The sequence below is a fragment of the Leishmania mexicana genome, chromosome 29, assembly GCF_000234665.1.
Source record: "Leishmania mexicana MHOM/GT/2001/U1103 complete genome, chromosome 29".
In the NCBI taxonomy this organism is placed as follows: Eukaryota; Euglenozoa; class Kinetoplastea; order Trypanosomatida; family Trypanosomatidae; genus Leishmania; species Leishmania mexicana.
In genome coordinates, this window is record NC_018333.1 from 443,778 (window position 1) to 467,026 (window position 23,249).

A 23,249-nucleotide genomic window follows, 5' to 3' on the forward strand; every position below is an offset into this window, starting at 1 on the left:
GTGCACGCTTATCCTTTCCGTGTTCTGCTATGAAAAGATAAACCATCCACAGAAAGCGACGAAATTTGCCTTTGTGCGTGCGCGGATGGCTTCAAGTCGTCGACGGTGTGCGTCCCTGTGCCCCTCTCGCATGGTGCGTCTTCAGCCATGCAAGAGCGAAGAGGGGACGAGGCGGTGGCAGCGGGGGGGGAAGGCTTTGAGGAGGCGCTGCGCCCTCGTATGCCGGTACGCGCCCCAGCCACGGAGGAGAAAGCACAGGAGAGTGTGATGGCAGGTCCCGGGTAAAGCGTTCCTCTAACACACGCCCACCATCGCAGGCGCCCTGCGTGGGCACAGCAACGAAGCCTCCCCAGTGACGTCTTTCGAGCCTTTCTCCCTTGATGGCAACTGACATCTTTTTCACACTTCACCCCTATGAGGTGCTGCGCGCACTTGAATTGTGGCCGGCACGAACGGGGCGTACGCGTTTGTGTGTGTGTGTGGGGTGCATGTTGCTATTCTGCTGAGGATCGTTCACCTGACTCCCACCTCTTCCTGTTCTCCTCGCTCGCCCCCTCTCCTCCCCCTCCGCCAGTCCCACTCCCTGTGCGGTCGGCTACGAGTGGCCAACACGAAAAAGGATTACAACACAGCCAAGGAAGCGAAGGGGCTTCGTCTGTGCCTCTTCCTCGCTCTGACGCGCACTTCTTCCTCTTCCTATCGCACACGCGGCGAGGGGTGCTGGAGGACGGCTCAAGCACCCTCTGCCTTCGCTGTGTTCTCCGTTGCACACACACGCGCGTGAGCGCTGCAGCACCAATCTACAGTAGAACAAAAAAACACGCCAAGACCAACGCCAAACGAGCAAGAAACGGGAGCTCAGACAGTGCACACACTTCACGGCGACGGCCATGAGCGGCTGCCATCATCGTCACAGAGCACAAACCAAAAGCAACCATAGAACCCGGGAGGAGGCGCAGAGGCGGTGCGTAGGTACGCGCGCACCTACAGCGCACAAAAGGGGGACGTATGTGTGTGCGTGCGTCGCTGCGTTTCTCCATCGACTTCAGTAGCGCGTTCCGCCCTTAGACGACTTATTCCCTGCATTGTCCCTCTGGCTCCCTCTCGCGTATGCCTCCCAGGCGAGGCCGGGCCCCGGTGCACAACCGAAACGACGAGACGCAGCGTCTCCCTGGTGACGTGGCACTACCGTCGCCGGCGGCTGCGTCTGCACGTCGTCCCCACCACCTCGTCTCTCGTCTCCATCCCCCGTGGGGCAGTGGCGCACATGGGATTGGCCTTCGCATGAGTGGAGTGACTCGCAACATCACCACCATCGCCAGCAAGGACGAGCCATCGGGCTCTGCCGCGAACGCACCGGTGACGGTGCAGAAGAGGGCCTTGGTTTCGGAAACAAACGGCACGGCATCCATCCATCCTGGCGGAGGGCGTGCTGGGCTTTCCACTCGCGTTAGTGGAAGCGTCAGAAGAAAGGCGGAATTAGCGAGTAGCACCGCATCCAGTCGAAGGGCCGGCGGTCGTCGCCCTCCCGCGGCGCACAAGCGACCCCGATCGCCATCGACCACCTCCTCTGCGCCACCTGCTGAGGTGGCGGATAAAGTTGCTGACGGCAGTGACGACGTCGAGGGTGGCAACGACAGTGGGGTGGAAGCCGTCCGCACCAGCAGGGATGGAGCGCAATGCGCAGAGACAGCGTCGCGCGTCAGCGAGATGCCACCGGCCGTCACGCCGCTGTCCTCCTCCTCGTCGTCGTCTCCGTCCCTGTCTCCGTCACCGATGGTGACCGAACGCAAAGTACTGAAAGGTGACGACAGCAGTGGAGGCGATGCGGCGAGGCGCACCCGCGCCACTTCATGTGAGACGATTGCACCTGCTGAAACCGCGCCCCATGCCACTAAAGGGCAGAACCACTGCCTTCTTCAGGTGGAGATCCCTTCGTCATCCGCGAGCGCGCCGGCCACCGTCGAAGAGGTCGTTGTTTCTCCCGTGAGGCTCAGCGACACGGTTACGCCGCAGAAGCCGCCGCAGCACTACACCGCCGCCTCCACGGCAGACAGCAAAGTGCTCTTTGCCGAGGACGAAGACGAGGAGGGAGAGGACGAGGGGAGGCAGCCGTGGTGTCCCAACCGCCTCAGCGCGGCCAGTGGTGACCCGCAGCGGCTGGGGCGTGCTGAGGAGATGGAGCATGTGCTTGGGGAGCTGTCGGAAAGCTCCTCGATCACCTCTGCTCGTCCGCAAGCGCCGCGGCGCTCTTTGGATACGCGCGGCGGCCGCGACGACCGTGTGCCACACGCCAGATGCGCTCCGACGGAGAGCGACAAGGATGTGCGGTGTAGGTCGCTTGACGCGAACCACACTGACACCACCACCGCCAGAGGCGCCAAAGCCGTGCTCGGCGGCGAGGGTGACGAGAAGGAGAGGCGGCGAACGTGCGTCACGTGTACGACGCCGTCCTTGAAGGCCACTTGTCCAGACTTGGTCGAGGGCAGTGTCACTCCGGTGCTCGAGGGCCGCGCATGGTGCGCGGCAGGGGCAACCGCGACGCTTACGGAAACGCTCGCGGTGCAAGACTTGTCCCTCCTCCCCGACGAGAGTGGGGGTGGTGCCACCCTTGACGTTGGTGGTGTCGGGAACGGCGACGGCTGTGTGTACACGCCACTGCCGTCTTCGGCTACAGGTCAGCACACGCCCTACTCGTCGATCGCGAACGCGGGGGCGTCTGCTCGGCTGCGTGGCGACACACCTGGGGTGGCAGCGGCAGAGGAAGTGCTGCTGGGTGAAGGGGTTGTATCCCCCCCAGTAAAGCGGATCACGGCTACCCCACAGCAAGCGGCCCACGGTGTGCATGTGGCAGCAACGGACGTCACCGAGACCCGTACCGGAGCCGGAGAAACCGGGACTGGGCCGTCTCAAGTTCACGGAAAGGTGTTGACCATGGGTGGCTCGAGCTCATCGACGACGTTCTTGTCTACCCCGTCTTCCGCTACGCTGTGCGTTGTGACCGGTGGCGGCAAGTCGAGCGGCTTCGGACAGAACATGAATACGCCCGCATCACACTCTTCGGCGGACGGCGCCGTCTCCATGACCGAAGAACAGCTGCCGCCGCCGCCGCGCGTATCTCTAACCCCGTCATCACCGTCGCTTCCCCCTAGCTCTCTCCCGTCTACGCTTGACGACGGGCTCTGGAAGGAGAGTGCAAGGCCCGCGCAGGCGGACGTGATGGACGCCGATGCCGTGACCCCAGACCGGCAGGACGTCAGTGGTGACGCTCCTGCTCCCCTTGCTCCGTCGGTCGCTGTTGCACAGCAAGAGACGGTGCCGATCGACCCATTTCTGAGCACACCGCCACAGTTCAAGGGAGGATCTCCTGTGATAGAAAAGGCCACCGGCGGCGGTGGCGCGCGTGTGCGCCGTTCGCCAGAGCTCTCGGGCCGCGAAGATGCCGGAAAAGGCGGCCACTCCTCTGCTGTCTTTGACTTTCCGACTCGCACTCCGCCCCGCTCGGCGAAGAAGTCTACGATGTGTTTCACATCCACGATTACCGGCGCGGACGTGGACGTGCGGGTTTTGCGGGTTGGCACGCGGGTGGAGGGCCGCTGGGGACGACAGTGGCTTCCGGCGGTGATCAGCGAAGCTCCGCGGAACGGCTTTGTGCAGGTCGAGTGGGAGGAAGACGGCTCACGGCTCCACTTGCGACTCCGCGAGGTGCGACTGTTGCCTGGCGCCGCAGCTGCGAAGAGGGCAGGTGCCGTGTCCGCGATCCATGATGCCGATCGGTGCGCTGGGTCCGTAAGTGGTGGGACGACGGCGATGGAAGGCGAGCATGGCGTGCTGACTGCGACCCAGCTTGTGGCACTGATGGAAGAGGAGGACGCCCAGGACAGCCGACACCAGCCGGAGCCGCTGCACATCCGTCCCTCCGCTTCACACAGGGAGACGTCGTCGCCCATGACGACATCTGTGGGCACGCAAGTGGATAGGGGCAGAGTGGAAGGCGGCGAGGGGGCCGAGGAGGATGTAGTGGTGCGTCCGCTTGGTGTTGGTCACGCGTGTGGGACGGCCGGACGTGGTGCATATGCTGTGAACTCGGACAGTGACGCTCACTCGGATCGCACAAGCAGCGCGGCGTCCTCCGCTGACACCGCCAACACCCGATCGCTGTCACGGTCTCCTGTGCCGACGTACGCGGTACTAGGTGTGCCGCCATGCGAGGTGCACCCCTCGTCCCTTTGTATCTTTCTCCCACAAACGGTGCGGCGCGACCTCCTGCAGGGCGAGGGCCCTCCACCTGCATCGGCCTTCTCTTCGTCCTCATCTTTTCACTACCACGCGGGCCCGGCGACAGAGCTGCAGCGCCGCACCGAGCTTCAGCGTATCTTGCACTTTTTGACCAGCGCCGGGACGGTTGTGATCGAATCCGTGGCACAGGCGGACAACATGGCCGTCCAGCTCGGCGACAGTGGCAACGTGAAGGGAACCCCCTTCACCAGCCACCTGTCCTCGCTGGCAGCGCACCAGCTCCCCAGCGCCGACTCGTCGCCAATGCAAGGGGCAAAGACGAAGGCGGTTGCCGGAGGTGGCGGAAAGCGGAGGACGGCGGGGCGCGTGTCGCTGCCTCGCCGGAGCATGGCGTCTGCCGTCATTGCTGCTTCCCATGCGCAGCGTTCGCCACCAAAGCACTTCGTCTTTCTCGTCTCTTCTACGACCGCTCTTGTGGGCGGCAGCGCTGAGGCGTCTGAGAATCTGGACGAGCAGCAGGATGTGTTGCCCGTCGTGTGCTTGGCGCATGCATTGGGCGTCTCAGCGATCCACGCCTCGTGGCTGTGGAGCATTGCTCCCGGCAACGCACGAGTGAAGCTGCCCACGCCGGCGGACCAAGTCGAGCTTTCGCCAAGCGCTGCTCCAGAGGCATGGGGTGCGTGGAAGACCACTCGTGCCGGCGCTCCATCGACGAAGGCGGCGCCACTACCGCTGCGCTTCGCACCGCTTGCAGTGAAGGACCGCTGGCTCAGCGCCAAAGACGTTGTCTTCGTCGCGCGAGATGACCGAATGGAGATGTGGCTCAACGCCGCCGGGGCGACCGTCACGGCAGAGTCGGCGCCGTCGCCGCCCTCTCACGCCGCTCGCCAGAGTTTGCCACGGGGCAGCAGCCGACCTTCAACCTCCGTTGCAGGTGCTCTGGTTGGGCGCAGCTTCGGCAGCGCACTTCCTCGGTGCCGGTCCGAGTCCCCTTCGCGTTCACAGCGGCTCCAGCAGCTGCGCGCGGAGCGGACGCCGGACTTCGTTTACGTACCCGATGATGTGACCGTGCCGCTGGACTTGGATCGTTTGGGCAGCGTCCCAGTGCTCAACGCCTCGTGGCTGGCCGACGGCATCGAGCAGCATTACCGCCATTGCTGCGACCCAACCTCGTCAGCGGAGCCGCTGCTGCCACCACCGCCGTTGCTGGCCTCCGTGTGGCGGACAATTCTCCACGCGAAGCCTCCGAAGGAGAGCCATACCAGGCGCTTCAACACGCCATCCCAACTAGGCCGTGCGCACTCTTCTCCGTCATCTCCGTCACTGAAGTCGGCGGTGAACGATGAGGAGGAGTGCAGCGGCTTAGAAGGCGCGCATAGTCGCAAGGCAGCCGCCGCGTCGACCCTTGGGAACGAGAGGGACTGCCCGAGTCAGTATGGGAGTGACGCGGTGCGTCCAGAGTCGGTGCCCCCGCTTACAAACGACAGGGACGAGAGTGGCGATGGTGCGGCGCCATCTGCCTTCCCGCCAAGCGCGAAGGGCGGCGACACGGACGAGGGTGTCGGTGACCCTGTTGGCGCGCTAAGGAGGAGCGTCAACGAGGAGGAGGACGCGCTGACGATGTGCATCAGCTGCGGTGACGCGCAGGAGCCGCTTCCGCGTGAGACAGAGGACTTTGTCAGCGCAGGTGGCCCCGACGGCTCTGCTGCGGAGCGTTGCAACGCTGAAGCGGAGGTAGACATCATTCCGAGACTGGCCGGCGCCACCGGAGCGACTGCAGCGGTTCTGTCAGATGCAGTGGTCTCCACTGAGCCCTCTGCGTGCACCTCTCATCCGACTATCGTCATTGGGGAGGACTATTACTTCACCCTGTCTGCACCCCAGCCTCCACCTTCACTCTCGCTGCCCCCTCATGGTCCGTCACACTCCCACGGCTTCCCTCCTGCGTTGCCGACTGCGACAATTGTGCTGGGCCAAGTCGTGGACTTGCAAGTTGACGCGCCACCGTCGCCGCTGCTGCGCCAGGGCCTCTGTGCGGACGGTGCCGCTTCACCGTTGACCTTCTCACAACCGCAGTGTCGGTGCCGCGTGACGCTGCAGCTGTACGAGCCCAAGTACATCTCCATGTACGTTGACCCCCGCTCTGGAGAGGTGGTGCATCAGACCACCGTTTATCTTGCCCGTCGCTGGGCCACTGTCCCGGGCACGTCGCTGCTCTACGACACACCCGTATACGTGATCACAACGGCCGCACGGCCGCACGTCTACTTTCTGGACGGGGTGGAGAGCGAGGTGACGACGAGGGGCATGAGCGACACCGCGTACCGCTCCAGTCTGCGGCAGCAGTCGGTCCTCGGCGCCGTCTCGACGCCGCCGGCCTCAGACTTACCCCACGGTGCGGCCAAGGCGACGACGGACGGCACCCTCTCTCCGCATTTCCATGGCCGGCGCTCACTGTCGAAAGTAGCCATGACATCTTCATCGCCAGCTCCGACGTGTCCGATAACCAGAGGGTGTCTCCCGACACCACCGGCACCGTTCTCTCTCACTCAGAGCATCGCGAACGGGCGCCCCCGTCGGGATGCACTTGCTCCGTCGAGGCCATCTGAGGGACCGGCGCGAGACGGCAGCGGTGGCGGCGTTGACGAGCGACGACGGCCCGATTGAGCTCTACACGTGGCCGAGGCGATGCAGATGACCCTCTCCCCTCACGTGCGATGTGCCGAGATCGCTAGAGAGAGGTGCCAGTGTGCAGAGGGCGATCAGCCAGCGCGCGCGCCAGAGCGGACGAGCCAGTGCGGCTGCCTCCGAATCCCCGGGGGTGACACGAATAACGGTGCTCGACGGGAACGGGCCGGCGCCGCTACCTCCTACCTTCGATCTTGCTGCGCTGGACCTGCTCACCGCCGTCGACGGCACGCCTCCCTCTGTGAAGGCTCGTCCAGCAGGGCAGTCGCGGCAGCGATAGGCGTTACTGGGCCAAGCACCCCTTGGCCTCCGCACGCCTTCTCGCCGAGCTGCCACCTACACCTAGGTGATGATACAGGGGTGCTTCGCCCCAACAGCTACATCTCCTCCTCTTCGCGCAGCGCGCTTTAGCTCTCCAAGCGTCATTCAGGGTGCCAGTCACTTGCCTCAGGGCGCGATGGCGGCCTTTTTCTCGTGTCGACACCCTTCTTCTTTGTTGCTGGTGTCGATTCATCACTGGAGGGCGTCGTTCTCGCCGCGGCTTTCGAGGCCCTCTTCCGTCGGTGTTGTGCACCGATACGACCGCGCGTGCGATGTGTTGCCGCTTCTAATGCGCCTTCGTCATCTTTTTTTTACCCCGTCCTCCTTGACGTGATTACGCTTGCCCTCATGCGTCGGGGTGACACCGTCCTGCCCTCCCTTCCTCGTCCTTTCCTCGGAAACCTCATCTCTGCTTGACCCCCCCCCCATCTCGACTGCTGTGTTACCTGCTGTACTTCTCGCCTCGGTGTTCCGGCACAACCCCGCCACATGTATGTACTAGCGTGCACGTCTGCGACTTCGACGATACCTTGTCGATCTCTCCCGCTTCAGACAAAGCGATGCGTCCGTTGCACACGGACACACCCACACCCACCCACCCACCCACCCACATATATATATATATACCGATAGACGCCCAACGAAGATGGCACCGGAGACAATACTGGCGGTCGAAGATGTCTCCTTCCAATACCCCAACGCACCTGCCGCCTCGTTGAGGCAGGTGAGCATTACGGCCTATCGCGGAGACCGAATTCTCGTGATTGGGCACAACGGGAGCGGCAAGTCGACACTGCTGTCTCTTCTTGCAGGTCGGCGAAAACCGCAATCAGGCCGTGTGCGCGTGCTCGGACGAGATCCGTTTGACGACACCAGTATAGCTCAGCACATCTCCATGATTGGTGCTCCATGGCCACCCGAGGCGGTGTTCGGTAACACTGTGGACCGCGTGGCCTCGCCGGCGCCGGTACCAGAGCGCAAGACGCGCATCGCCGATGCGCTGCACCTGCGCCTCTCCCGCTTCGTGGACAAGATGAGCTGGGGAGAAAAGAGACGGGTTCAGATACTTCATGGCATGCTCTACCCCGCCACCGTGTACCTCCTCGACGAGTGCAGCACCGACATCGACGTTGCAGAGCGGCACACTGTGCTGGAACTGGTACGGCAGGAGTGCGAGGCGAAGGATGGGTGCTGCGTGTATGCGACCCACATCCTCGACGGTATCGAAGGCTGGGCTACCCACCTGCTTCTCATGGAGGGAGGCCGCGTAGTGGACTTCAAGGCGGTGGAAAAACTCACCATGCCCTTGGAGGACTACGCGCTCCAGCTCATGGGCAAGCGCGCCCACGCCGCTCGCGGCGTCGACGCCGTGGCGGCGCCGTCGCTGTCGCACCGGAGTTCTGCGGCGATTTCAACGACGTCTTCAGCGTGCCCAACGACATGTGCAGCCGCCTCCCCAACCTCCGCGACAGCCGACACGCCGGTCACGTACTGGCCACAAGGGAAAACGGGCGAGGAACAGAGCGAAGTCGTCATCAACTGTGCGCACCTGAACTATAAGGATGTTTTTGAGAACTTGTCGTTTCAGGTGTTCCGCGGCGAGCGGGTGCTGCTGTGCGGCGGTAACGGCACCGGCAAGTCCACCTTGCTGAACATGCTTGGCGGAAAGCAGTTCTTTGACAACCGCCACGGCTCTCTCTCCGTGCTTGGTAAGCGGTGCTACGATGACATGCTGCTGAACGCTCTTGTTAGCTATGGTGGCGATTGGTGGACTGCCGTGCCTGGTGGGGAGGTGCACGTGCGCGAAATGCTCCAGCTTTGCACCTCTCGTGCCGAGCGCTTGCGTGAGATGCTGGCCGTGGACATGGACTGGGATGTGCGGCACATCAGCGCTGGAGAGCAGAAGCGTGTGCAGCTGCTCTTGCACTTGCTGGATGACAAGCCCGTCGTGCTGCTTGATGAGGCGACCACGGACCTGGACGTTTATCAGCGCCACAGCCTCCTGCAGTTCCTCTACGAAGAGAGCGTGCAGCGCGGGGTGACAGTCGTCTACTCGACGCACATTTTCGGAGGTCTGGAGGGCTGGGCCAACGTTGTGGTACTACTGGACCGGACCGTGCGCGGCGCTCATGCGGTGTGGCGCGCCTCTGAAGCGCAGCCCATCTCACTGCAGCGCGTTGTCGATACAATCGTTGCTCTCAAGTCGCGAGAGGTCTTTTGAGCAGCATTCTTCCTCACACTACGGACGACACACTCGTACACAGATGCACATGTGCGCACATCCGTTCATCCTCTGGCTGCAATCGTGTGGGACCGTCATGGCTGCTGTAGCCACGCCTGTGATATGCAGTCGCCCCCCCTGTCCACTTTAAGACTGGGGGAAATTGGCTAGACAAACAACAAAAGAAAACGGAGGGAGGCGCAGGAAGAGGCACACACGCGTACAGAAGCATGGCCAGAGGAGGAGGGGGGAGGGGCCCAGCCAGAGGTGATGCCACTGCTGGTGCGCCTTGTGGTGCGGCTACCCGTCCTTGGCTGCCTTGTGCATCACGTGATGGCGTGTCTTTTGATCGGCGTGGTGCTCACGTGTGCTGGAGTGGGCGGCTGGCGAGCCTTTACACGACCCGGAACGCGGACAAGGGCAGTACTGCTCCCCCCTCCCCCACCCCCACCATACATTGGGGGCGCCTCCCCATGCTCTCTCTCTGTCTGTTCTTCGACGTCCGCGGTCTCTTTCACCCTTTTCCTTCATGTCGTCACACATTTGCTTGCTCGCCATGTTGCTTGGTCGAAAAGCCCACCCGATTCACCAGCGCGGGAGGGAGAAGCCCGAGCAAAGGCACCTGTACTTCCTTGAGAGCAAGCGAGCAGGGCAGGGGGAAGGGGGAGGTGGCGCAGTGACCAGACCACCAGAGGCCGAGCAGACTGGCATCATCGGGTATGGGAGACTCTCACCTGCATCGATCCGTGTTTCCGCTTTTCTCTTTCATCGGGATTCCTCAGCCTCTCCCTCACTGACACCCGCCTCAGCCCACCCACCCACCCACCCACACACACACACACACACAACAATGCCCAGCAGCGTTGCGGCACAGCCGCAGGGGAGCTGCAATCCGCACCAGAACCCGGTACGGTCGCACAAGGGCGGCTATCTTTGCTGCCCATTCAACATCAGCTCCAGCTATGCGGCGCTTGCCGAGCGGCGAGTGCGCGAGGACCTGGCGCGCGGCCGCGGAAGAGTCGCCGTAGCGGACAAGGATGGGGTGACGGCGCTTTCATCTACAGGATCGCATGTGGACAGCGACGGCATCGACAGCGACTTTGCCGGGCGTCCGTGGAGTCGTGCCGGGGTAGGGGCGAATAGGTTGTCTGCAAAAGAAAAGCGGACGCAGCAGGAGCAGGCGGAGCTCATCTACGGCCACGGCACACTCGCTGGGGATGATGGCTTTGTGGCGGCTACTGGTGCGGCATCCATAACGGGGGATCTGTCTCAGGAGAACATGTTTGCCGTCGATGTGCGCGACCGTGCGGCGCTGCAGAAGGTCGTGCCGCGCGCGGTGCGCGAAAAGGTGAAGCGGCGCAAGCTCGAGGAATTCAAGAAGGAGCGTCTTTCCCCTGGCAATCATCACTGTCACGGGTGTGCTCCGTTGCACACGGATCGCACAGCAGATAAGGAGGTGGGAGAGGAGGATGGCGTGGAAAGCCGTTCTGAGGATCACATTGCGGTGCCTCCCCACGAGCGCACACGTTTTTCATTGCCGGCAGCTGGCTCTTCCAGAAACGGTGCGCCACCGTTGCCCTACTCTGCAGGCGGTAAGGCCCATCCTAGCGGCGGGAGCAGCGGTGTCAAAGCTTGCGCCGAGCGGTCGCCACGCAGCGGCCCGCCCGATGCGTCAGCTCAGCACCCGCCTCTCCGACAGCCCACACCAACTCCTGGATCAACAAAACCGAACTGCCCGAAGAACCGCATGCAGATGTTGGACGGCTTGCGTGCCTCTGCGCTCATGGGCAAGAAGAACCGACGATAGTCCTTGTAAAAGGGGCCGAGTGCTGGATCTCTGTGTGTGTGTTGGATAGGAAACACCGTAAAGCAAAACGCGGTACACCTGTATACGCAAAACCCCGACGCGCCCACGTCAAGGGTGAACAGAGAGAGGGGAGAGGGGCCATCGGATGTCGAAAGCAAAGCCAGACAAGGCGGAAAGTGACGAGGGCGATGCAGATGTTGTTGCCGGGGTGCCTCTCGTGGCGACTGGGACGTTTGGGAAGCGGCGGCCACCGTGGCCTTCACGCTTCTCGTGTGCTTGTTCCCCCCCCCCCGCGCAATCCCTCTAGTGTACGCACCTCTCCTCGAGTGATCATGGCCCTCCGCAGCCTGTGCATCCCCCCACACGTGCTCTCTCGCGCGGGCCTTTTTCTCCGTGTAGTATTCCACGAGTGGGCCCAAATTTCTTCCGCCGCCCTCGTCTTCCCTCTTCTGCATCACAGCTGTGCTGTTTTCATCACCACCTCCCACAAGCGCCCCAAGTTTGCACGCTTTGGTGGGGTTTTTAGGGCTGCGCCTGTTGGCCACTGCCGCACGGTCTTCTTTCTTTTTCATCCCTCCAAGGGACGTGGGCGGCAGGCCGCGCCGTCCTGGCAGCTCGCCTCCTCTGGTCGCCGGAGGCATGTACTCGGCCTTTCTGGAACGCGTCTTGGGCTACTCAGGAGCCGACAGGACCTCGGCGAGCTCTGAAGTAGGCTCAGATGGCGGGATCACGTCATCAACCGGTGGCGGAGGTGCTAAGAGCAGCACAGAGTACAAGGCCATCACGCGACCGTACCGGTGCAGTCAAAGTAACCCAGCGCTGCGATCAGACAACCTCGTCGGCACTGCCAAGGACGGTAACACCGACGGCACGCCTCTCAGTAGCTCCATGGCGAGGGGCGGTGGCTTTAGCTTCTCCAAGGCGGGTGGGCTCTCTTGGACGAGGATTGGGTCATCCATCGGGATGGGCACCAGGCAGTTGTCAGCTTCCGCGGCGCCGGCACCGAAAGCCTCGCGCGGCGCTTTACATCTCAACAAATTGAATGTACCGGCCCCTCCCGGCTGCACCGCCACAGTGAGCACCTTTGGGCCGAACACCCCGCTGGCCAAGACCCCGATCCCCACCGCGGCCACCGCTACCGCCAGCGCTGCCGTGAGCAGCGAGCATGCAAAGCGTTTCCAGGAGGCCCTGTGTGTGGACTCAGTGGATATGGCGCTACTGCGGGAGCTGAGCTGGCAGGGCTGCCCTGTTGCTCTCCGGTACGAGGCATGGATGTTTCTCACCGGATGCTGGACGGCGCAGGCAGCAACGCGCCAGCCGACCGTGTTGAGGCGTCGTGTCGAGTACGTCGCGTATATCCACAGCTCCTACGGCATCGTCGACTGGGACGCCGTGTGCGCGATGGTGGACAGTGGCGTCGACACAGCCGTGCACCGGTCAACCCTCAAGTCACTCGAGCACACTGCTGATGCATCGCAGGTGGCCCCACCGCACGGTATCTCACGGAGTTTCTTGCGTGCTGCGCCGCTGACGACTGGCGGCAGCACAGGCACGGCGGCAAAGGAGGCTGCTGCCGCTCTGCCTCCGTCCCTTTTGCAGCGCCCAGACGGGCTGCAGAGCGCCTCCCTCCCCCTCGAGGATGTTCGATCGAAGTTGCCGCAGAACACGGGCGAGAGTGACGCGCCGCCGCCGTCGCAGCTGCCACAGCACCAGTCAGCGGATCTCCAGACAGCAAGCCCTTCCCTGGGCACTCTGCCAGCCCCCTCTGGTTCCTCGTTCCGCGCCCCCGCCTCGGTGGGGTTCATCGATACCGCCGGTGCCGGTCCGGCTTTTCCTCCCCAAATTTCTGCGCCACCTCTCCCCGGGTTTGCGACGCTCGGGCTGTCGAATGTGGTGCCAGCGACGGCGGCGCCATCTGCTGCCAGTGGCGGTGGTGGCGGGGCGACAGGGCACCAGCTTAGTGCCAGCACGATGCTGGGCTCGAAGGAGTTGCAGACGCTGAAGCAGATCCGAAAGGACATACCTCGCATGTCGGGCGGCCACTGCTACCTGCGCCACCCACGCGTGCAGGGCTCCATTGAGCGCATCCTGTTCATCTGGTCCCTGCGCCACCCGGCCTGCGGCTACGTGCAGGGCATGAATGACCTTGTTGTTCCGTTCATGGGCGTGGTGCTGGGCTACCGCTTCTGTCCGACTCACTCGGTAACAGAGCTGCACGCCTACACCGAGGACATCTTCGACGATCTGTGGTCCGTCTCGGCAGTTTCGGTTACGCAGTGGATCAACGAGGTGGAGGCGGATGTATACTGGATGACCTCGTATTTGCTCAACACCATGCAAGATAACTACACGAGCAGTCACGCCGGGATCACGTCCATGATGCGGCACCTCGCTGCGGTCGTGCAGGTTGCCGACCCGCCGCTCTACCATCGCTTGGTGGATGTGTTGCAGCTCCACTTTGATCAGTTTTCCTTTCGGTGGATGAACTGCTTGCTAATGCGCGAGCTGACCGAAACGCAGTCGCTGCGGCTGCTCGACGCGTATCTGTCCGATGAGGAGCGGCGGTGGAGTGTCACGCACGTGTACGTGTGCGCGGCACTGCTGCTGCGCTGGGGCTCACAGCTGATGGCGTTTTGCGAGGACTATATCAGTGTAATCAAGTTCTTGCAGGAACTACCAACGGAGCAGCTGTCGCTGCGCGACATGCAAGATGTGCTCTCAGAGGGCTTTGTGCTGCAGAACCTGTATGAGGCCTCCCTGAAGCGATTGTCCACGACTGCGGAGTGAAGGGCGCGGGCAGGCCGATCTCGTCACGAACGGCACGTGCGTCGCAGCACGTTTTCGTTCTGGACGTTGTCGGCGTGCGCGCATGGACAGGGCGCTGCCTGTGCGTAGCGTGGACGTACGCCATGCCACGCTCACTCCCCCCAACCACGGAGTGAGCGCTCTGTCCCTCTTTTTGGGCGCATACTTGGATGCGTGCTACTCGTGCCTCGCTGCTTTCTTTCTCCCTGCACCTACGCTTTCGACTCCCCCCCCCGTGTGCGCAGTCGCATGTTTTTTTTTTTGCGGCGAGCATTGTGCCTTGGACGATTTCCCTCCCTAGCCCCCTTTCCACTTCTCTCTGCCTCGCTCTCTCCTTCTTCCGCTCATAGCACCTGCCTACCCCCCTCAAAGACAAAAAAACAAACGAAGTGCAGCGCGCAGACTGCAGTGATGGAGGGGCCCCCTCCCCCTCCCTCTGTGTCTCCCGTGCACAGCGCTGTCACGGGGGTGTTGGATTCCATCCACCACTCTCGCCCTCCGGCTGCGGCGCCTCCTCCCCGTCGTGTTCCTCTTGCGAGGGGATGGCGAACCAGCGGTACTCCGTTCCGCCCGTGGGCACGCCTTTTGTTTTTTTCTTTCCGCATGTGCTTGTGTGCTCCCTTCGCCGCCGTGCCCCCCCCCCTCCTCTCCCTTCCCCTCCATGTGCACGGGAGACGTCCAGCGCGTCGCGGTGTTTCGATGCCTGCTCATGCGTGACGCCTCACATCTCTCTTCTCCCTTCGACCTACCTCCCTCGCTCTCTCTGTACTGCGCATCACCCCTCATCACGAACACCCACCCACACACGCTGGACGGATCATGTCGCACAGCTCACTGAGGCGAACACCAGAAACTTCACGGCATACCGCAACGGACAAGAACTCGATCCAGCTCCATAGCGCACACGCCAAACCTCTTTCTTTCACCACTGCACCACGCGGCTCAGCGATGGTGAAGTTGGATGTCACTCTCCTCCGCTTCATGGAGGATGAGGACTTTCGCGTGCTCACGGCGCTCGAGATGGCCATGCGCAACCACGACGTCGCCCCGACCGCGCTCGTTGAGCGTATCGCCCAGCTGCCCCACGGGGGGTGCCGTAAGCGACTCAACAACCTCCTCAAGCACAAGATGATTCACCATGAGAACACCATGTACGACGGCTACGCCATGAAGTACGGCGCGTACGACTACCTAGCGCTGCGCACGCTGAGCAAGCGCGGCACCTGCACAGGTGTGGGCCACCGCATTGGGTGCGGCAAGGAGTCTGATATTATCTTAGTACGGGATGAGGCCGGTCACGAGTGCGTGCTCAAGCTGCAGCGCCTCGGTCGCTGCTCATTTCGCAGTGTGGCGCGCAACCGCGACTACAAGGGGAACGGCCGCGCCCGTCATGGGGAGAGCTGGTTTTACCTGTCGCGCCTCGCCTCGCAGAAGGAGTACTCGTTTATGAAGATGCTGTATGACGAGGGATTTCCAGTGCCGAAACCAATCGATCAGAACCGCCACGCGCTGCTCATGGAGCTGGTACCGGGAACCCTGCTGAACAACATCACGGAGCTCGGAGACGCCAGCAAGGTGTACCGCCGCGCCCTGGAGCTGATGGTGAAGCTGGCCGAGTCGGGGCTCATTCACGGTGACTTTAACGAGTTCAACTTGATGATCACGGACGACCAGCGTGTCATCATGATTGACTTTCCGCAGATGATCTCCATCAACCACCCCAACGCGTCCGAGCTCTTTGACCGCGATGTACAGAACCTCGCCAACTTCTTCCACCGCCGCTTCAAGGTGGACACGACGTGGTTCCCATCACTGGAGAAGGACGTGGTGCGCAAGGGCGAGCTGGATAAGCAGGTGTACGCGAGCGGGCACTTCACGCGCAAGCAGCAGGAGGATCTGGAGCGGCTCATGCTGGAGGGCTTCCAGCGGGGTGAGAAGAGCGATGACGAGGCAGGCTCGCAGGAGCGCGACAGTGATGCGAGCGACGATGACGGTGCTGAAAATGCGTCGCAGCCTTCGGACATAGGCAACGCGGACGTGGAGGCGGGAGGGGCGGGCACGTTCACGACCATATCCGGCGGCGCAAGGGGCGGCGAGAGTGACGAGGAGAGGGAGGATAGCAGCGATGACGATGTGAGTGAAGGCAGGTTGCTCGACGAGGCCATGGGCGCCGAACGCGAGCGGCGCCAAGGCGAGCTCTACGCCCGCAGCGCTGACCGCAACGAGAACTTTCTCCCGGATGGAAAAATCAACGAAGACCATGTGAAGCACCAGATTCGCAAGAACATTCGCCGCAAGGACAACCACGACTTCAACCGCCACCTGCATCGCAATGTGCAGAAGGGTCGGCAGAAGCAGAAGATTCAGCGTCAGCTCAAGAGCTCGAATGGTGGCGGCTTCTTCGACTAGGGTGCGCAGGTGTACGTGCTTCTTCTTGTGTGCGTGTGGGGGGGAGGGGAGGAGGGGAGAGGGAGGGGCGGTGGGACGTGCAATTCCTGTGCCTGTCAGCTCGTTGGTAATAGTGGCGGTGCACCTGTCGCGATTAGGCGCCGCTTTCTTTTCGCGGGCGGGCGAGGTGGTTCTCGCCACATCTCCTTTCTCCCCCCCCCCTCCCCCTCCCCACGCCACATCGTACTCGGCCCTCGGCAGAGCGAGGCGGGCTAGGTGGATGGGTGGGTGGATGGGGGGGGTGTATCCCTTGATTTCCTACGACTCTCTCGCTCTTGTTGCGCACACTCGGCTGCCATGTTTCTTCCCTGGTGTCGCTGTGGAGGCGATTTAACGAGTAAAAAACAAACAAACAAAAGGGCAGACGAGGAGCGGGGGCGGACGGGCAGCCCCGCTGTCGGCGTGCGGGTGCGGCTTTCGTGTCTAAAAAGCGCTTCTCTCTCCCGCTCTTTCTTTTTTCTTTTGTTTTTGCTTCCTCATTGCTGTTGTCAGGTGCCGGCTGCTCCTCAAGCGGCGCACGTACGCGCGCCATATATACACTGCGGATACCAAGGTATCCGCAGCCGCATGCTGCAGCAGTCTTGCCGGGAAGCCGCCTACAGTGGCGTGGTTGCAGACAGCAGCGATGTGCGCCGATTTTGAGGCGCGCACCTTGTGGCCATGAATGGCCAAATCCTTACTCTTGGCTGCCGATCACATGGTACAATACTTGTCCTCTGGCGTGTGTGAGAGAGAGGACACCCGCCGAGTGAGGAGCAGGTGTAAGTAGGTGTGTGTGAGTGTGTATGCCACTCGCGCCACGAGTCCACATTGTGGCGGCGCACCACGACCTTCCGCTGTGGCGCCACGAGTCACCCACCCAGTCCTGTTCGGCTTCACATTTTGCGCCGCACGACCCCTCCCCCTCCTCTCCACCACTGTCTTTGTATCGACTCACCACTCCCTCTTCTCTCTTGCCGCCAACACGCGCCCGTCACCCTCGGGCCCACCCACCCACACGCACGCACACGCTCGCAAGCACACACGCGCACGCACATACATAGATAAAAGCACCCCTCCCTTTCTCTCCAGAAAAAGAAAACCGGTTTGCATTGGCCTTGTACCCCCCCCCCCCCCCCCCCATACCGGGCACCCACATACACGCACTCTCCACCTCGACCCACACCGAAGACGACGGCAACGACATTGGCGGGCAGGAGAAGAAAACTCAGTCATCCGCGGCTTTCGCCCGCTGTTGTTTGTCCTTGTCCTTCCTTCTCCCTGCTCCGCTCATCATCGTCGCACTCTCCCTGTTCTCCTCGCCGTGCAACGATCCCGGCTTGCCGGACACCCGCACCGTCTCTCGCTCCCCTCATCGTTTCGTCCTTTCTCTCGTTTCGGCTTTCACTCCACGCACGTGAGTCTGCCCAGAGCGGTGCAAGTAGCGCACAACAGATCGGCGGATCTGTTTTTCAGACACTCTTCCAGTTGCAGGCAGCAGCACCAGCAGCGGAGCACACAGGAGCTAGGTACGAGCGCAGACTTCGTTTCTCCGCCAGCTCAGCAGGACCTGCTTTTCCTGCGTGTGCCGCTTTGTCGTTGAATGCATGGCTGTGGTAACGGTGGTGGTGTCGACGTAGTGGACTCCTTTTCCTTCTCGCTGTTGTTTGATGGGCAGTCTCCAGCCCCTCTCTTGCACACATCTTACAGAAATACGTCGCTCTCTCTGTGTTGTTCTGCGCAAGCGTTTCTCCTCCTCCTCAAGATCCGCTCACCCCTTCACACGTCGCCAGCGCGCCACTCCACACTGTGCATTCTCTGCCCCACATACATAGAAAACGGGGAGGAGGAGGGACTGAGAGCCAGCGTGTTTGTGCCTGCGTGTGTAGACGACCGAAGCGAAAAGGGCTCGCACGTATCGGAATCGCAGCGGGAGCAACGACCCCTCCCACACCGCCTTTTCCTCCCCCTTCCACCAAAGACGAAGACAAAAAACTTGGAGGAGGAGGAAAGGGAACACCAAAACGAGGACGTACCTCATACACGCAGACGCACCACTACTGAGGGTGAGCGGGAGAGGCAGCGCCCCTGCCTGCACGCCTGTAGCGCGCATACATAGAAGAGCGTCTTTCGCTTTTTTCCTTTTCTTGACCGCCAGTCCCCTGGGGGGAGGGGGCTCTGCAGACAGAGCACTCATCCAGCAACCCTTTTCTTTTGAAGTCGGCGAAGGGCTGTGCACCTAATGCCTCTGACTCGTGCAGGTGCCGCATCACGTAGCGGCAAAGGCTCGACGGCGGACGCCGTCCAGACTGCGTTTCGTGATGTCACGAACAGCTATCTTAATGCGAACAAGGAGAACATCCCTCCCGGATACCTTGGCGGTGGCCATGGCTCCGCCTCTCTAGGAGGGGACAGTGGTAACAGTGGTGGTGGTGGTGGCGGCTGCAGTGCGTCCAGCCCTAATGTGTGGAGCGGGAGTAGTGAAACACTGCTGCGGGACACCGGCTTCTGCGGTACACCCCTGCAGACGGGCTTTGCGCGCGCTGGAAGCGAATCCGTCTCGGATGCGGTGGAGTGTGTGACGGATAAGCCTAGCTTCGGTGCGGCGTTGTTCACCGAACCAGCAGGTACACTGTTGCCCAGCGGTCCCGCAGTGGAGGCCGCCGCAGCGCACGGGGCACTTACCCCTATGACACCCAAGGGGCGGGCCTTGAGCGGCTGCACCGCGACCGCAGGGAACCCCAGTGAAGACAGAGGCCTCCTCGGTGTTTCGCGAACACCCGGACACAACGCCGCGCACCACCCAGCGCACAGAAACGGCAGCGCCGCTTGCAGGTCGACGCAGCAGCGCCAGTGCGGTTTGAGCACGCCACATAGCAGCGATACCTCGGCGGTTGAAGCGACTCCAAATGAGGCCCGGCAGCGACCGTCTCGCGTGGCGAGAGCAACCCTGCTCGCCTCCCCGCTGTACGCGCCGTCAAATGGTGAGGGTGCGGCAGCTAACACACGGGCAAGCGGCGTGCAAGATGATAATGGGAGCGGCTCTCAGCCACCGTCGCAGTCATCGCTACTGTGCACTCCGAATGGAGCTTGCCGGTCAGCCGTCGTCGCCGCAGCGGCGACGGCGGCAGCCACTGGCACCCGCTCACGCCTCGACACGCCGACTCGCCTTGATGAGATTCCGCTCTTTTTCAACAACTCGTTCGAGTCCGGCTTTGAGTCGCCGACGGGGGACGCAGCGGCAGGCGGCGGGTACAATGCAACGCAGATGACGCCATACCACACGTACGACCTCCAGATGGCGGTGGAGGAGGTGCTTCGAAACTGCCTGGACAGCTATACCCCTGCCAAGTGCTCCGACGCGAGTGGGGCCACGCCACATGGATCGCGGCGGCGGGTGCAGCAGCGACAGACAGCCGCCGCGCAGGCGGCTCCGTTCAACGCGTATGCGGCGCTCGAGTCGCTTCTCCCACCGTCTGCGATGGGTGCGGCAGGGAGAGACGGCTTGGAGGTCTGGGCACCGGCGATGCTGGGCTCCACGCCGGAGCGGCTGACGGCGCCGCAGGGAGCATTTGCGGAGAGCGATGATGAGGGCGTGCTGACTACGCCGCAGAGCGACCGCGCATCGTGTGCCATGCCGTCCGCCGGCGTGCGCCGAGATCCGATGGCGTACTTTTCCACTGCGGCAGTGGCGACTGCCAACAGCAGCGAGGGTCGGTGCGGAGTGACGCGCAACGACGAGGATGGCGTGGAGTCTATCGGCAACTTGAGCGCCGGCTGCGGTGCCTGTGGAGGTGCCGCAGACTCCCTGTCCCAGAATTCGAGCGACGCGCGCAGCGGACTCGAGTTTAACTGCCGAAATGACCGTTGCGGTGGCCCCGACATGCTCGCCATGCTTGCTGCAGCCGTGCAGCAGCAGCAGCATCCGCAGCACCCCCATCCCCACACTGAAACGTGTCCCCAGAGTGCGCACAGCACGACAGGGAGCATGGAGCTAAACTCGCGTGCCTTCTCGGAGCGCGATGTCGCCGCTGTCGCGCAGCAGCAGTCCACGGCGCTGCCGCCCTCGTACGAAGTCGCCGCGTGCCACCAGAAGCCGCCGCACCACGGCGATCATGGCTATCCCGACCTCTCCTCGGCGCCATGTGTCACCGCCACGCAGGCACAGCCTCCGACTCGGCGCGGCCATCACCTTCCCCACGTCAAGGCGGCTGCGGGGTCGCTCATCGCCGTTGCTGGCCGCCGCGTTCCAGTAGACAAGTTGCACTTGCTCTCCATCGGCGATGAGCCATCCTTGTCGGCACCCTCGTCCATGGCCGGTCAGGCAGTCACGGCAGTGTCGTCGCGCGGTGGCCCAAAGCCACGGTCGCAGCAGTTGTCGTCTTCAGCGCTGCATCACGTCGAAGGGCCGTCAATGCGACGCGTGCCCAAGGCGAATCTAGTGACCGTAACCCACGCCGCTGCCGCAGGTCTAGTGGAGGCAGTGGCGCCAGTGCCACATGACCGTCACACTTCTGCGCCGTTCCACGAACGTGGCGCCGCACTTCCGCCATCCTCCTTCTACTCGACCTTGTCGGAGGTGGCCCCGGCGCGAGCCGCTGCCGCTGGCCCATCGGCCCGTCGCGTTCCCTCTGCCATGGCTGTACAGCAGCGCCCCAGCAGCTGCAGTGTCGTCCCTGGCGTCGTGGCCTTGAGCTCAGCTGTGGATAGAGAAGGCGTGCAGCAGAGTAGTGAGGCGGACGTCGTGGCGGTGCTGCAGTTCCCCAAAGGTCAGACGATGCGCTTCTTGACAAATCTGTCCAGTGCTGCGCTGGCGACCGCGAAGGATGCCGTCGCCCGAGATCTTGCTAGTTCAAAGCGAACCACTGGCGGCACTGCAACTTCCGTGCTGGCGTCCAGGTCACTGCTGAGGTGTGTTGAGGTGGGCAAGACATACCTTGCGCACGTGTACACTGAGGGAAGCCCTCATGAAGGCGTATCCTACGAGGACGTTGGCGTATGCGTGCAGCTAATCACCCCCTCTTCATCGCTGTACGCTGCGCTGCTCGGATGTGTGAATGGGGTGCTGCTTCGCAAAGTGGACATTCTCGTCAACGACGAAGACCGTAAGCAGCACGAGCGCGTGCTGCTGCAGCAGACTACTGCGTACATCGAGTGCGAGCGGCACTTCAAGTTCTCCGGCCTGCCCTTTCAGCTGGAGTCGATCTACTGCACCTTTGACGGCAGCGTGTGCATCATCTTTTACCGCCTCCTCGCCGCGGCCGACGGGTCGGCGTCGTCGTTCGCGTCGCATCGCCACCCGAGCACGTCGCGTATGGTGCGGGAGCTCAAGTTTCACCTGAACTGCCGCGTGTTCCTCAAGCGTTGCTTACACCGCACGCACACACACACACAGAAGAAATAAAGGGCGAGTGGGACGATGCGGCACACTGCAGCGCCGCAGACCTCATTTTGTTCTTTGGTGTTCGTTCTGCCTCTTCCATCCGCCACCTCGTCCAGTGGAAACCGATGACGTGCCGTACGGCGGAAAAGGGAATATGTTGGTCTCTGCAGAGCCCTCAGGGCAGAGTCGGTCGGTGCGGCCAGCTCCACCGCCATCCCTCTTTCCATCAGACACGCTGCAGTGGACTTGCCCGTCTGCAAACCATAGATGCACACAAACAGAGAAAGTGGATGAGACCCCCCTCACCACACACACATACACACATACAGTCATCGAGCCTGGCATCCGATGATGCATCCCTGCGGGTTGTGGGCAAAAGAAAAAAACAGCAACAAGGGTGGATGGGTGGGGGGGGGAGTAGCGTACACGCCTCACCTTTTTTTCCGGCTCCTGACTTTGCGCAGAGAATTCTCCTTGATAGCTGACCTCCTCTACAGGAGTCGAGCCTGCCGATAGGGGAGGGGGTTGGCTGATTCAGAAGGGGAAGGAGGAAAGGGCAACTGTATGCCGTCGTCTGCAGGCGTTCGTTGCGTGTATCTCTACCGTCCACGAAGTCGGTGTACAAGCGCATATGTCAGCACGCTGCTGCTGTGTGTGTTGGTGTTTATATACTCATAGATGCATGTGGAGAGGGAAGGGATGGAGGTAGGAAGTGCGATGAGGCGAGTGGAGGGCGTGGGGGGGGGGAGAAACCTGAGGCTGCGTGGGATGCCTGCGAGCAGAAGAGCCCATTTTGACACAGAGCATGCACCGCACGTCGGACCATGTTCCCTGAGATGGTGGCGCAGCTTCCATGTTCGATCTAGCGAATTTTTTGTTTTCGTAATTCTTGCAGCGGGGTGGCAAGGGCGGCACGCGCCACTGAGTTACGATTTACCAAAGACAGGAGCGCTGCCTTGCAGACGCCAACAACAAACAAGAAAAAGTCTGCGTGCCCCTCTTCGTCCCTCCTCCCCCGAATCTCACCGTGGGCTCTTCAAATCTTCCCCCTTCCCCCTCCGTTTTTTTGTGTGTGTGTGTGCGCGCGACCGTCGCGGAGGCTGTCTTCTCGAGTTTCTGCCTCGGGTTATTTTCACTTACAGCATCACCATCGTCATATTATACTCGTCATTTTACATAGAGGCACACCGACACACTTCACCGTTTTATTTTTCGTCTTGTCTCTCTCTGGCTTTTATTTTGATATCCTCTTAGATCGTGAGACGACATTCTTTCCCTCGTACCGCTGCGACCGAAACAACGGCAACGACAATGACAGCAACAACGGCAAAGAAGGGCGGTGAAGAGTGGCGGAGTGG

At 62.1% G+C, this 23,249-nt stretch overlaps 6 protein-coding genes across 6 annotated transcripts; all 6 read left to right on the forward strand.

The window, feature by feature from the left end:
• Window positions 1–1,776: 1,776 nt before the first annotated feature.
• On the forward strand, window positions 1,777–6,906 carry LMXM_29_1310 (conserved hypothetical protein; the record flags this gene model as incomplete). The annotated part of the gene is made up of 1 exon (XM_003877234.1): window positions 1,777–6,906. One exon carries the CDS (start codon window positions 1,777–1,779, stop codon window positions 6,904–6,906), a length of 5,130 nt encoding a protein of 1,709 aa, XP_003877283.1.
• A 1,237-nt stretch (window positions 6,907–8,143) lies between these two features.
• Window positions 8,144–9,469, forward strand: LMXM_29_1330 (putative ABC transporter; the record flags this gene model as incomplete). The annotated part of the gene is made up of 1 exon (XM_003877235.1): window positions 8,144–9,469. One exon carries the CDS (start codon window positions 8,144–8,146, stop codon window positions 9,467–9,469), a length of 1,326 nt encoding a protein of 441 aa, XP_003877284.1.
• An 850-nt stretch (window positions 9,470–10,319) lies between these two features.
• On the forward strand, window positions 10,320–11,276 carry LMXM_29_1340 (conserved hypothetical protein; the record flags this gene model as incomplete). Its single annotated transcript, XM_003877236.1, has 1 exon — window positions 10,320–11,276. The coding sequence occupies one exon, from the start codon at window positions 10,320–10,322 to the stop codon at window positions 11,274–11,276; it is 957 nt and encodes a 318-aa protein (XP_003877285.1).
• Window positions 11,277–12,239: 963 nt separating this feature from the next.
• Window positions 12,240–14,063, forward strand: LMXM_29_1350 (putative GTPase activating protein; the record flags this gene model as incomplete). The annotated part of the gene is made up of 1 exon (XM_003877237.1): window positions 12,240–14,063. The coding sequence occupies one exon, from the start codon at window positions 12,240–12,242 to the stop codon at window positions 14,061–14,063; it is 1,824 nt and encodes a 607-aa protein (XP_003877286.1).
• A 966-nt stretch (window positions 14,064–15,029) lies between these two features.
• LMXM_29_1360 (conserved hypothetical protein) lies at window positions 15,030–16,490 on the forward strand (the record flags this gene model as incomplete). Its single annotated transcript, XM_003877238.1, has 1 exon — window positions 15,030–16,490. The coding sequence occupies one exon, from the start codon at window positions 15,030–15,032 to the stop codon at window positions 16,488–16,490; it is 1,461 nt and encodes a 486-aa protein (XP_003877287.1).
• A 2,707-nt stretch (window positions 16,491–19,197) lies between these two features.
• LMXM_29_1370 (conserved hypothetical protein) lies at window positions 19,198–21,912 on the forward strand (the record flags this gene model as incomplete). Its single annotated transcript, XM_003877239.1, has 1 exon — window positions 19,198–21,912. The coding sequence occupies one exon, from the start codon at window positions 19,198–19,200 to the stop codon at window positions 21,910–21,912; it is 2,715 nt and encodes a 904-aa protein (XP_003877288.1).
• Window positions 21,913–23,249: the final 1,337 nt, after the last annotated feature.